The sequence below is a fragment of the Rhinoraja longicauda genome, chromosome 6 (assembly GCF_053455715.1).
Source record: "Rhinoraja longicauda isolate Sanriku21f chromosome 6, sRhiLon1.1, whole genome shotgun sequence".
NCBI classification, from domain to species: Eukaryota; Metazoa; Chordata; class Chondrichthyes; order Rajiformes; family Arhynchobatidae; genus Rhinoraja; species Rhinoraja longicauda.
Window position 1 is genome coordinate 20,432,889 of NC_135958.1, and position 14,194 is coordinate 20,447,082.

General features: G+C 45.4%; 1 protein-coding gene across 1 annotated transcript in view; it reads left to right on the forward strand.

Annotated features, from left to right (window-relative positions):
* Nucleotides 1-12,390, forward strand: part of necab2 (N-terminal EF-hand calcium binding protein 2) — a 54,769-nt gene extending 42,379 nt beyond the window's left edge. Inside the window, exons 8-13 of the mRNA XM_078400650.1 lie at nucleotides 1,324-1,403; nucleotides 6,546-6,602; nucleotides 7,598-7,710; nucleotides 8,725-8,802; nucleotides 10,261-10,352; nucleotides 10,952-12,390. Of these exons, the coding sequence (XP_078256776.1) occupies nucleotides 1,324-1,403; nucleotides 6,546-6,602; nucleotides 7,598-7,710; nucleotides 8,725-8,802; nucleotides 10,261-10,352; nucleotides 10,952-10,980 (449 nt within the window). The 3' untranslated portion in view covers nucleotides 10,981-12,390. The remainder of the gene's footprint in view (nucleotides 1-1,323; nucleotides 1,404-6,545; nucleotides 6,603-7,597; nucleotides 7,711-8,724; nucleotides 8,803-10,260; nucleotides 10,353-10,951) is intronic.
* Nucleotides 12,391-14,194: the final 1,804 nt, after the last annotated feature.

Sequence of the window (14,194 nt, forward strand, 5' to 3'; positions counted from 1 at the left end):
TACTATCAACATGGTTTTATGAAAGGAAAATCACGTTTGACAAATATATTGAAGTTTTTTAGTGAATTTACAAACAGGCTGGATAAAAGGGAACTGGTATATGTCGTGTATGTGGATTTTCAGAAATTATTCACAATAGGTTACTGTACGAAATATGAGCTCACAGGTTGGGGCTGGCATGGATAAGGGATAGCAAATAATAAAAAACAGTGGATTGGAATAACAGGTAGGATGTCACAGGGATCAATGCTGGGGACTCAACTAATTACAGTCTGTGTTAATGACTTGGTATAAGGGAATGAGTGCTCTGTAGCCAGGTTTGTTGCTGATACAGACGTGGGTGGATGAGCAAGTTCTGAGGCTGGCATGGAGAGATTTGGATAGAGTGGGTGAGTACGCAAGAGGTTGTGGATGATGTACAATTTGGAAAGGTGAGGTTAAGGAAGGGTTGGAAGGAACATTGAAAATACAAATTATTATTTCAATAGGGTGTGGCTACAAAATATTACAGTGCAAGAGATCTGGAGGTTTTGTAATCAAACGCAAAAGGTTAACATGTAGGTGTACACGTAATTTGGAAGGGCAATGGAATATTGGCTTTCATTGCAAGGGTATGGAGAGTAAACATTGGGAAGATTTAATGCAACTTTACAGAGAGCTGGAGATATCACACATGCATTGTTGTCAATGCAGGGAAGGGCTCAATGTATGAAAAGGAGTTAAGCAGGTTAGGTTTGTAGTGTTGGAGTTTGGAGCATGAGGACTGATCTGATTGGAACATTAAAGTTTTGAGGGGATTGAGAGGATGGATGCTGAGGGAATATTTCCTCTGGTGAGAATATCTAGAACTAGTTTCAGAACATTGAAGAAAAATGCCTTTTTGTGTGGGGCAGTGAATCTTTGGGATTCTCTCATGCCAGAGAGTGGTAGAGGCAAACCCCCTGAAAGCTGAGATTGATGGACTTTTGAACTAAAGATGGTCAAGACTTCTGAGGAGAGAGTAGGAAAAAGATGTGGAGGCCAGGACTTGAGCAACCGCAATCTAATTGGATGGCAGAGCGAGCTTGAGGAGCCGAGTGGCCTCTCCCTGCTCCTCAAAAAGTCATAAAGCCCTTTGGCCCATCACATTCATGCTGACCATTTTGACCATTTACACTCATCCCTTTTGTCTGAATTAGGTCCATATCCTGTTATCCTTGCCTATTGTAGCATCTGTTTAAATGTCTGCTTTACGTATCTCTTGCGTATGTTACTCTGAGCTAATCTGTGTTTACCTCTGGAATGGAAGCTTGTAATCAACAGTTTTATGTCTGTTCCCACCAGCTATAACAACCGGCAGAGGAGACAGTCTCGAACTGCAGATCAACAGATTGGCCGAACTCATTGGCCGCTTGGAGGACAAGGTGAGGGCAGTGCTGGAGGTTGTCAGGTGCCTGGGCTGGTGTTGGCCCATTGCTAACCGAGGTCACCGCAACCCTGGGATATCTGCACAAGGTGGGGGTGAGGAGACGAAATCCGAGGGAGGAGTTTTGTAAATCCCATTTGTGTTATCAAGTAAGGGTTATCAGCCAAAGGCTTGCTTACTTCCATAAGCACAGGCCGTTTAATTGAATGCAGGTTCCTGAGTGTAATACAACTCCAAGAATCTCAACCCGCAAAAGATGCACACTGAATCTGTCCTCACTGCTCCCCACCCCTACCTGTCCCTTCCCAGGATACTGTTCCCCACCAGTCCTTTCCCAGGATCCAGTCTCCACTAATCCTTTCCCAAGATCCTGTCGCCCATCATTCCCTTCACAGGATCCTATCCCCACTACTTCATTCCCAGGATCCTGTCCCTACCAGTCATTTTCCAGGTTCCTAAGGTGAAGCAGGTTTCAACTGTTGAACCATCTCTGAAGAAGACTCACAAGTGCAGAGCTCTCTGTGATAATGGATTCCACATGTCTAATCCTCGTGGTTCTGGATCAGCCTTCCATTATAGACCTTGACAAATACCTTACTAATGTCCATGTAGAAAACATCCACTGATTTATCCACATTAATCACTTTCATCACCTCCTCAAAAAACTTGATCATGATGATAAGACACTACCTTCCCCACACAAATCAAGCTGTCTATCCCCAAATAAACCCATGCTTTTGGAAATCCAAGTAAATCCAATCCTTGCAAATATATAGTCATCAGTGGTATTGGTTTAATTTGGCAATATAATTGGCATGGCTATCGTGGGCCGAAGGGCCTGATCCTATCTTGCACTATTCTTTGTTCTATATCGTAAGAGACCTCTCCAATAGGTGCCCAACCACTGATGTAAAACCAGCCCTCATATCATTTCCTATATTATCCCTATTAGTTTAGTTTAGAGATACAGCACGGAAACAGGTTCTTTGGCCCATCAAGATCGTGCTGACCAATGAGCCCGCCATACACCAGCACTTTCCTACATACTCGGGACAATGTAATTTTTTTTATTGAAGCCAATTAACCGACAAACCTGCACATCTTTGCAATACTGGAGGAAATTGGGACATCCAGCGAAAACCCACGTGATCACAGGGAGAACGTACAAACTCCGTACGGACCACCACCCTAAGTCAGAATCGAACTCTGGTCTCTGATGCTGTAAGACAACATCTCTACCACTGCACCATTGTGCTCCCCTTTGGCTCTTAAACAAATCCGGCTATTCTGTTTCAGATCTGTGGGATCTCACATGTGACTAGAGAGGATACAAAGATCCCTATTGGGGCCCAAGCAGACTCCTCTCTTGGCTGTCAATAACTGGGATAGATTCAAGACCTGGGGAATTACCCATTTTGTGTAGAAAAGAACTGGTAGACACAAAATGCTGGAGTAACTCAGCAGGACAGACAGCATCTCTGGAGAGAAGGAATGGGTGACATTTCGGGTCGAGACCCTTCTTCAGACCCATTTTTATGTTCTTCAATAATCCCAACACCTCTTGATCTTAATTTGCCCTAGATTATTAGCATATCCTTCACTGATCTCACCGTCCTCTACATCCTTGTCCTCGATGAATACCAATGTGAAGTACTCATTTAGTACCACACCCACTTCCTCTGACGCCAGGCATAAATTCCCTCCTTTACCCTTGAGAGATCCTACTTTCTCCCTACCTAACCTTTTGTTTTTAATGCATATATAACATGCATGTGATAAATCTAAGATGAATAAAATGCTGCTCATGTTTTAGGAGAGAGGAAAAAGCACAATAGGGAAAATACTGTATCTGATTCCCACAATGGATCTGCAGTGAGGCCATCAAGCAAAACAAGCGCAGGTGATTTATTTGACAGGTGTTTAAGGAAATCCCTGGGGACAAATTGAAGCCGATCTGAAGAATATTACACGCATGAACGTCAATAAGTTATCACATTAAATTAATATCTGGAAAAAAGGCTCAAAAGTATCCCAAAGCGTTTGAAGGAGAATACTTGAGCTTGGAATACTATCATTTATAACAGTTGTTCAGTGTGACACGTAATTTATTTCTGTTAAAATTCTAACTTGTGCAGGAGTTGTATGTTTCACTGATGCGGGATTCCTCTGGGTTTATGAGTCTAACACTGGCTTTATCGAAAGGCTGAGGGAATTATTTTGTGAGCAGCAGGTCAAGTGCTTCTCTTAGCTGTTAATCCCATCACCTAAGATCATCACAGCCTTGATTTGGCCGATGTCTTCATAGCCTTCAGTAGAACTCTATCTGTCCATATCCACCCTTGCATGCATAAGCAAAGTGTTCGGGTTAGGCTAGGGCATTTGTTACTGGAGGCCAGGCCTCACCCAATTTCCAGTGTTGTTGGTAGCATGTGGTCTGTCATCTTCCAGGCAGAAGCTTTCTTTAATCGGCCTTCTCTAATTTTCACTTCTTTCCCTCCCTTACTACGGACATCCTCAAACGTATCCATCAACACTGCAAAGTTCTCCAGCGCACCCCTTGTGAATGAACCCTGACCATTTCTCCCCAATTGCTACCTCCCTGCTCACCATCCTAGCTGTCGTTCCCTCCTTCTCTAGAAACTGTCACCCCTCCCTCGATTGTCTTCCCTCCCATAATGTTCTAATAGTGTATTATATATGGAAGAAACAAAGTAAAAGATTTTTTAAAGCACCAAATTATATCCAATGCAAAATACAAAATGCTTTGTTTGTCTGGGCAAATCTTTGAAAATTATTTCTCATTTACTTAGTTTAAAAATAGTTCATTCACAGGGTCTGGGGCAAGACTTGAGCTGTCAGTAAACCTTCCCAGTAGGAAATCCAATGTTCATGTCACCCAATGTTTCCATTCCTTTAGAATGGGAACACACAGTACGAGAATGGAGCGTGAGCTCTGGTTAGCTTTTCGACCCAGGGAAGCATCACCCAGTGACTCCGCATGGGAACTTGACTTTTAGTCCAACGAGCAACCACCCATTTACACTAATCCTAGATGAATTCCATTTTATTCTCCCATTAACTCTCTCCAGATTCTACCCCTCACCAACACACTAAGGGCAACTTAGCCATCCATCTGTGTACCTTTGGGATGTGGGACGAAGGAAAGTCCATGCACAGATAGTGCTTGTGGTCAGGATGAACCTGGATTTGGAGCTGTGAGGTAGCGGCTCTACCAGCTGTACCATAGCCAATGAATTGGTTCTCTATGTCTAAGACTGCTTAGTTTGCATTGCCTCCCCCCACTGGTGCACATTGCATGTCCTTTAAAGAAGAGTGGCCCAACATCTAGGTGGATGAGGACACAGTTCAGGGATTGTAACTGGAACCCTTTCATCTGCACAAGTGTACCCCAGGTGTTCCAATGTTTAAAGAAGGATGTACTGGGGAGGTAAAGCAAAGTCTCCACACCACGTATGCATTCCTGTTCTCACATTCAGAGAGATCCAAGTATTGTTGTTAAATCCTTAATGAGGAAGATCCCAAGAAGCAGCATGAATGGTTCAAGAATCAAAAAACAGCAAATGCTGGAAACACTCATTTGGAAGGCAGCATCTGAGCAGAGAGGGAAACAAAGTTATTGTTTCAGGTCTGGGACCTTTAATCAGAACTCAAACATTAACTGTTTCTCTCTCCACAGACTCTGCCTGCGCTGCTACCAGAAATGCTTCCAGTATTTCCCATTTTTATCTCAGCTTTCTGGTGCCTGCAGTTTTTAATTGTTATTTACTGATGGTGAGGAGGGAGGTGCCCTCTCAGGCCAGACTGCCAAGGTTAAACAGCTGCTGGCATCGTTCCGAGGGCACTGTTTCATTCTTTACCATGTCACCTTCATGGAAGACAATTGAAAGAGTAAAAAAGTTGAGCAGCACTGAGGCAAGCTCTTTGGCCCACAACGTTATAGAGCAATACAACATAGAACAGTACAGCACAAGCACAGGTACCTCAGTCCACCATGCCTGTGCTAATTATGAGTCAAACTAATCTCTGCTTGCACGTAATCCATATTCTCTGCATATCCATATGCCTAACTAGAAGCCTTTTAAATACCATGATCGTCTCTCCTTTCACCCCCACCCCTGGCAACATGTTCCAGACACCGACCACCCTCTGTGTAAAATATTTGCTTGTACATCTTTAAACTTTTCCCATCTCACTTTAAAGCAATGACCTCCAGTCTTTGACATTTCCACCCTGGGAAGAAATGTTCTGACTGTCTACCTTATCCATGCCTCTCATAATGTTATATACCTATCAGGTCTCCCTTAACATCGGACGTTCCAGAGAAAACAATCCAGGTTTATCCAATTCCTTCTATTTTATACCCTCTAATCCAGGCAGCATCCTGGTAAACTGTCTGCACCCTGTAGGTACAGGAAGCTCCCACTGTTCCACTGGGGTGGGGGGGTTGGGGTGGTGGTTGTGAGTGGTAAAAGAACTTTGGGCACAGTGGTGACTGATGCCCCACATACACTGAGTGCAGAGCCAGCTCCAAACACCAGTACCTGCCGGGTTACCAGTCAGATCCCAAGCTCAGTGACACCTCTGGGCCCTGCACTGGCACCACCAGGGAAACTATTCTCCTGGGTGAGTTAAGACAGACTGGGTCTGTGCATAAAAGAGTGGGAAAGGAGTGTGTGGGGTAGGGGTGGGCGGAAGGTGGCACAAGGAGTTTGCCAGCCCCCTCTCATCCATCTACTCCCTTGGGGGTGTAATGAGTCAAATAGGAAGTGTATGAGCTTGTCGTACCTGCATCATTGTGTAGTGTTACCCCTGGGTAGTGTAGGAAGAGTCCCAGCATGTCCGACCCCTCACTGCACTCTACAGTATGATGGTGGAAGGGCAGGGTAGGCAGTCTCCCAGCTTGTCCTGCCCTCCCTCACTGCATTACCGTGTTACCTCTGGGAGTGGAGAGCTAGTGTCATTTGTTTTTCAGCCCTGGGATAGAGCTGTAGTGTAGGAAGTGTCCCAGCATATTCTGCTCTCCCTCACTGCACTGTGTTACTCCTGGAAATAAAGGGATGGTGGAGGCATGTGTCCCAGCCTGACCAGGCCTCACGCCTCCCGCTGTCTCTGTTTTCAGACCGTCTGGCTTGACCTACAGCAGAAGGTGATGGATAAAGAGAGCCTGACCTGCTCGGTGAGTGAACCATCCATCAGTCCCCATAGTGACTGCGCTGTCCTGGGTAGTCCAGACAGTAACTATGTTCAAAACGACTTCATTCACTGAGCTCCAGTAGGAGCCTATCTCTACCTCATACTGGGCAGTTGATCCCAACACATTCCAATTGCCTGAACGAGGCCCAACCATCACCCATCCACCACATACTGATTTGCCTGAGTGAACGTATTCTCACATTGGACAAGTTCTCCAACTCCACGCACCCACCCACTCCTCCAGGTCAAAACTATACCTCAGGGCACTCGTGTGGGCCCATGCTGCAGCTGTCCTTTTGTGGAATAGTCTTTCTTCCAGCCCCACCTGGGTCCGCCTCCTCAACTTGTTGTCCGGTACATTGATGACTGCATTGCCATTGCTTTCTACAGCTATGCAGAAAAGCTTCATTAGTTTGCTGCCCATTTCCATCCTGTCCTCACCACCACATGGGAAATCTCTGACACTTTCTCCTTCACTCCAGGGTAAACAGTCTGGACAACTTCCTTGTGAATCTTTTCTGCACTCTCTCTGGCTGAATCATGTCCTTCTGTAGTGTGGCAATCAGATTGCACACACTACTCCACGTGGCCCCACTAACATTATGTACAGCTGTAACATAATATCATATTTCTTCCTCTTAGGATGAAAGATCTTGCACTGAACATCCTGCCCAGTGCAGCTCTGGGCTATTTGGAATAGGAAGGTGCCTGCCTGTTCCCAGGCTGCCATGTGTGAGGGCAATGTAGTGGTGAAGCTGGTGGAACCGCTGGCACATGGCTCCAGAGACCTGGATTCGATCCTGATCTTGAGCTCTGCAGTCTGGTGATGGTTGCGGTCAAAAATCATTGGGGGAGAAATGGCTAGTGATTGCAATAACCTCTCCTCTGACTCCAACTTTCCTCCCCTTCCTACATTCACAGTCCTCCTGTTCTGTTGATGTCAGTCTGTTTTTCTGCTCTCTCTCTCTCTCTCTGTAGCATCTCTTTCTTGTCCGCCAGCACATGACGGTCGGGCAGAAGCAGCTGACAGAGTTTGGCTGCTCTCTGAAGCAATATCTGAAGGATGTGTCAGCACAGCGAGACTGTTTCCAGTGAGTCCAGCTAATCAGGGGTCTCCTCGCTTTAACCAATGCTTGCTCCCCAGAAGCAAGAGCCATAACTGACAGAGACAGGGCAGTAGCTGGATCTGGTGAGGTAGAGTAGATTGGACGTTAGGTAACCTTAATGTAAAGTTGCACATTTAGTGTTTTCTGGGATTGCATAGGGAATGGTGTCAGCAGTTTGGCAGTTTTAGCATGGGCATGATTGGGTAATGATATCAGAAAAGACAATGCAAAGGTGGGGTAAAGGTCACTACCCCAATATTCATCATTCCCAACAATGATCATTCCCACCACAGATCTTTCCCAATATTAACCATCTCCAACATTGATCATTCCCAACAGTGACCATTCACAACATTGACTATTTCAAACACAATCCATTTCCACCACTGAACCTTCCCACCACTGACCATTGCCACCACATATTTCCAAGCCCAATTTCCATCTAACCATTCCAACACTGACCTTTCCTCACTGTGGCCACTCTCACCACAGATCATTCCCAGCCCCGACCTTCCCAATACTGATCATTTGCACTGCTGACCGTTCCCACCACTGACCTTTCAATGTGCTGAGTATTCCCAACATTGACCATGCCCAATAATGACAATTCCAACACTGATCATTCCCGCCAATAACTATTCCCAACATTTACCTTTCCCATTGCTGACCCTTCACTCCCCTACCCCTTCCTAATACTGTCCATTCCCAACACTGACCATTCCTATGACTGACCATTCAAGCTCTTCCCAATAGTGACCTTTCCCACTGCTGACCATTCCCAACACTGACCATTCACAGCACTCCCAACTATTAAAAACACTGATCATTCCCACCACTGCCCATTCCACAGCTGACCATTCATAATTATAGACTATCTGGAATGACCTCTCCATTCTTTTGCCTTTCCTGATTGTTTTCCATTCCTGTTTATCAGCTGAGATTTTGGTAATGTGCTGTGGATGGATAGGGAATGTTTCTCTTTTTGTTTCCTGTCTGCAGTGTTACAGCTGTGAGGTTACCGGATGAACTGTCCTTTGTCATCTATGAGTTTTGGGAGACTGAGGAACAGTGGAAGAAGTAAGTGACACAACAGACCTACGCATGGGAATCCTCAGCTACTCTGGGCCCTGCTGACACACCAACAGCATTGTTCCTGCCTGGTCATTTCACCCAGGGGTCTGCTCCAGCTATGTGCAAGTGCAATCCAACTGGTCCTGTTTCCCCCCACCTGTCAATCACTAATCTAGCTGCCCACTGGCCACTATAATTGTATCACCCTCGACTAGTCCAAGTAGGGAGCTATGGACTTGGATCCCTCGGTACATCAATGCAAATAAAAGTCTTGTCATCAACTCTATACTTTCCCCATGCATTTGACGTCGCAAAGTACAAAACTACCCATGCTCAAATTAAACTCCATTTGCCATTTCTCCCACCTTTCCTCCAGTAATCCTTACCCTGTTCACAGATCCTCAGACTTCTTTTAGATTGCCTTTATGTTTGCTGCCAGTCTTTTATGCAGTTCTATCTTGTCACCTTCTTTATTCATTTTTATTTTAATACTCCACCTCCCACTTTTCCATCTTATTCTCAATTCCCACAGAAAGTTGTTTGTTTTAGAATTTAGATTTGTTTAGAGATACAGCGCGGAAACAGGCCCTTCGGCCCACCGAGTCTGCGCCGCCCAGCGATCCCCGCACATTAACACCATCCTACACACACTAGGGACAATTTTAACATTTACCCAGTCAATTAACCTACATACCTGTACGTCTTTGGAGTGTGGGAGGAAACCGAAGATCTCGGAGAAAACCCACGCAAGTCACGGGGAGAACGTACAAACTCCGTACAGACGGCTCCCGTAGTCAGGATCGAACCTGAGTCTCCAGCGCTGCATTCGCTGTAAGGCAGCAGCTCTACCGCTGCGCCACCGTGCCGCCCGGTGAATGAACCCTCACTACGAAGAATCAGTGCAGAGGCATAAGCTTTGCATTCTTCTGGACGTTACTCTTATTTGTCGGTTTTACTTTGGTGTAACAGGCTTTTCTCAACCCAGCTGTAGTCAGTACACTCATCACCCACCTCAGCCACAGGAAGCTGTGCTCTTCATCACTTAGGAAAACCGGAACAGTGAAAGCACACCACACACCGTCTCCCATCCCCTGCTGGGTTCTCTCCACCGTTCAGTCATAGTTTCATTGTTAAACCTGCACTCTGAGCTTCTGCACCTTCCTATCAGCCAGCATCTGAGGAGTGAGGAAGGGCTGAACAAGGGTTTTTGACCTGAAATGATAACTGTTCCTCTTGCCGCAGATGCTACCTGACCTGCTGAGTGTTTCCAGTATTTTCTGTTTTCATTTCAGATTTATATATCCTGCTGACTGTTCCCTGCACTGACCATTCCCAACATTCAGAATTTCATTGCCAACAGTTCCCATCTTTTGATTGTTCCATTGAAATAAAAGTCTTGAATAGTCACTCAGTCACTTGAAAGCTTGCAGTTGTTGAGAGGTTCTCTGTTTATCACTCCTCCAGACACCTTCAAAGTGAAAAATCCAGAGCTTTCCAACACGTCAAAGTGGACTCACTGACCCAGCCTGAGACTATCTCTACGTTATTTATACCAGGTAAGGATTCATTCCAGTGGCCTCATAGCCGGGCTGGGTAGAGGGTACATGAGAGCACAGGTTGCAAGCGATGCACCATCCTTAATAATACATTGTTAGCCCGTAATTATATCTGGGTCTAAATCCTGGGACACCCATCTCGACAGCTCTACAGGAGGACCTTCTCCAGAAAGACTGCAGTGGTTCAAGAAGGCAGCTCACTACCCCGCAAACCCATGTCTCTCGGGCATTGAAAGATTGCTGTATCAGCAACACCACATTGCAAACAAAAGTAAATTAAAAGTAATAGAAAAATTGTATGCTACACGTGTGAGAATTGACAGGTTGGGTACAAAGAGGATGGAGAGTGGGATTAGACTGGCAGTGATATTAGGCTGTGTAGGACAGGGAGGGGATGCAGAATGGGATTAGACTGGTGAAGGAGAGAGGGGAAGAAGAGTGGGATTAGGTTGGGTGGGGCAAAGGGAGGAAGCCGAGTGGGATGAAAGTGTGGGATGAGACTGTGGGTACAGCGGGGATGTGACTGTGAGTGGGATGAGACTGGGTGGAAATGTCCCATGCTTGACTGAATGCTTTATTTCTTTCCTTTCTTTTTCAAGCTGCCTGGTGTACTTTGGATGGAAAATAACTGGGGGCCTCTCGGGGAAGCTGAGGGAGAGGTGCTGCTGATTCAGACCAGCCAAACAGGCACCCCTTTCTTACTAAAATGGCAGCTCCCATACAAGAAGAGACCTCGGTTTATTTTGCATTATGTCCTGGAATATTTGTTGACTATTTTATGCACGTTATTTATTAAAGAGAATCGGTGTATTTGAGCTGAGTGTGTCTGACAGACCCTATGCCAATGGGAGGAATTCAATAAAGCCAAACGGTTACATTAAGAGAGAGCTGGCGATCTGCTCCCTTTGGCCTGAGCCTAGCCGAGGCCTCACCCGTTGCAGACACTTCTGTCTGTCCTAAGCGGATCAGACCATGGAGGTGGTTCGGAACTGGCCTGGTTGCATTCAGCACTGACTGAGCTGCCTCGGTTGTTGTGGAGAAGGGTGAGAAGCTCCAGATGATGGCTGGGACTGGTGCTGAGCACTGAGTGGAACAATCAGCTGGATCACTGTCCAGACTAAAGTACCTGCATTCCCCTGAGAGGGCAATGCCTCCAAATGACAGTCTGTTACATGTGTTCTCATTCTGACGGATCCCATTTAGTATCCCTTCATCTCGACCTACATCTTCCCACAATATTTCCCCCCAGATCTATATATCCTCTCCCCTCGACCCTCTTGAGTATTTCATCCTTTATCCCTTGCTTCTTCTTTATTCCTATTGTATCGATCCTCTCCCCCATATTTCTCCTACAATCCTGCTCTTACCTTTTCAGATGTTCCCCAGTGTGCCTGATATATCTCCCTTTTCCAGTGCCCCCTGCATAATTCGTATATGTTTTCTTCCTGCATCGTCTACCTCTCTCCCCCACCTATTTCTTCGGATGGCCATTCATGAAACCAGGAGTTTACAGGTCCCAATTCAGAAGTTCCCAATTCAAATAGACATGAACAGAGACCCACAGATATAGACAGAGACTCGGGTAGAGACAGACCCATAGATACAGACAGACCTAGGCTCACATGCAATGTTGTGGATATGGGCAGGTGTACCCTGACCCACCCCCAGATGCCAGATTTCCGAATCCAAAGGGAAAATAGATAGTCCAGTTAGTGCTGGTGCTCAGGCTGAAGTGTTGGTCAAGGGAGGGGAACTGCTCCCCATTCAAGGGACTGTCAGGCAACCTGCCACTTTGCTTTAAGTGTTAATTTAGCTGAGTTTGTGCATCATTTAGTTTTGTAGTTCTACAGTAAACTGCTGATGATCCCCTTTGTTACAAGTGTACAATAATAACTCATAGCTGTTAAGATTTAGAGAACAAAATATACATTGACTTCCACCAAATGCAGGGTGGGTTATGAGGAATCCTGTGTGCTGCTCTTGGACATTGAATGAATGCTGAACATGACATTATCCAAATAAAGTTAACTTTAACTAAGTTAATTCTGTTTGTTATAACTTTGCAAAACAAAATCTTCTCCGGTCTCTCACCTCTGTCAGGAGGTTGTGGATGTTGGTGCCATTGCAGAGATGTGAATAAGCTGGACTGGTATTTGTGAGCCTTCTCAGAGAGGATAGGCCTTAGCGAGGCCCTACTTACCCGTCCATGGGAATGTAGAGGATAGCAGATGCTGATTCAAAGTAAAGCAAGTGAATCCCTTTCAACATCCTGGAAAACATACTCAATAACTATGTTGACAAATGTTCTATTGTCTGCACGTTATTTGTTGGATCATGCATGGGCTCTGCAGAGTGTGGAGGAAGCTGCTTTAAAAAAACATTTTTCCCATTCTTGAGCAGCCAGTTGGTTGGTGGATGGTTGCTTTCCCCAACTTCGCAGGAGCTTCTGAGGTCAAGCTTTGGGTTGTGTTGAGTTAGCTCAGACACAGGTAGAAAGTCACACTTGCATTGACCTCAGAGTTCGCAGGCCAGAAGTTGCTTTCTCCTGGATGGTACCAACTAGCTGTGGCTTGTATTTGTTCAATGACAGGAAGGTGCTTTGTCTGAAATGAATTGATGTTTCGCAGAGTCTTGGAGTTATACAACTTGGAAGCATGCCCTTCAATCCAACCTATCCATGCCAGCTGTCTGAAGAATAGTCCCAACCTGAAATATCACCTATCCATGTCCTCCAGAGATGCTATGTGACCCGTTGCGTTACTGCAGCACTTTGTGTTCCAAGCAAAAACCAGTATTTGCATTTCCTTGCTCTGCATTATCCATGCCAACAAGTTGCCTTAGTCTCATTTACCTGTGATTGGCCTATTTCCCTCTAAACGTTTTCTATCCATATGCCTGTTCAAAAGTGTTGTGATTGTACCCACCCCACCATCTTCTTTGGCAGCTCGTTCCACATACCCACCACTCTCTGTGTGAATAAACGGCCTCTGGGTGCCCTTTAAATCTTTCTGTTCTCACTTTGAACCTATAACCTCGAGTTTTAGAGTCCTTTACTCTGGGGAAAAGACTGACCTTCCATCTTAGCAATGCTCTTAATGATTTTATGTCTGAATAAAATTACCCCTCAGCAACATTTAGGAAGCTTTCAGACAGAGATGTAAATAGACAAGGCAGAGAAGGATGCAGTCCCAATGCAGAAAGTATAGATGGGCAAAAAGAATGAATGCATGAACGCATACAAAGGATACGTTTCTGTGCTGAACAACTGTGTGACTCTTAGAAGTTGCAGGGCTTAGGAACAAGCATGGGGAATGTTTTATCTGGGGCAGCCAGACTCAAAGGGCTGCATGGCCTCCTTTGACACCATGGCATTTCTTCTCTCCACAGAATCCACTTGACACACCGAGTACTTACAACATCCTTTGTTTTCTTGATAACATTGTGGTTCAGTGTGCAAATCAGTTAAAGTGATGCACAGGGGCAGAGTACTAATGGAAGCAGCAGTGGAATACTGACCCCAATCACAAATCTTTGGACTGGAGTGAGTGGGGCTTATGTTTTTGGTTATTTGAGGATTTGGGTGCAGTACAGTGTTCAGATCAGATCTGGTGACTAGCCTGGGACAAGATACAACTCAGATCCACGGAACAACTCCAGGGATCAGGTGCTTTACCGATGAGAAAACATTGCACAGGTTTCTTGTATATTCCTTGGAGAGTAGAACCCAAGATTACAGATATGTAAATAAGCACACAAACATGAGCACACAGAGGTTCCAAATAAACCAATTTATAAAATAAGACGGTTACAGAGTCTGTTCTTTGTGAGCATTGTGAACATAC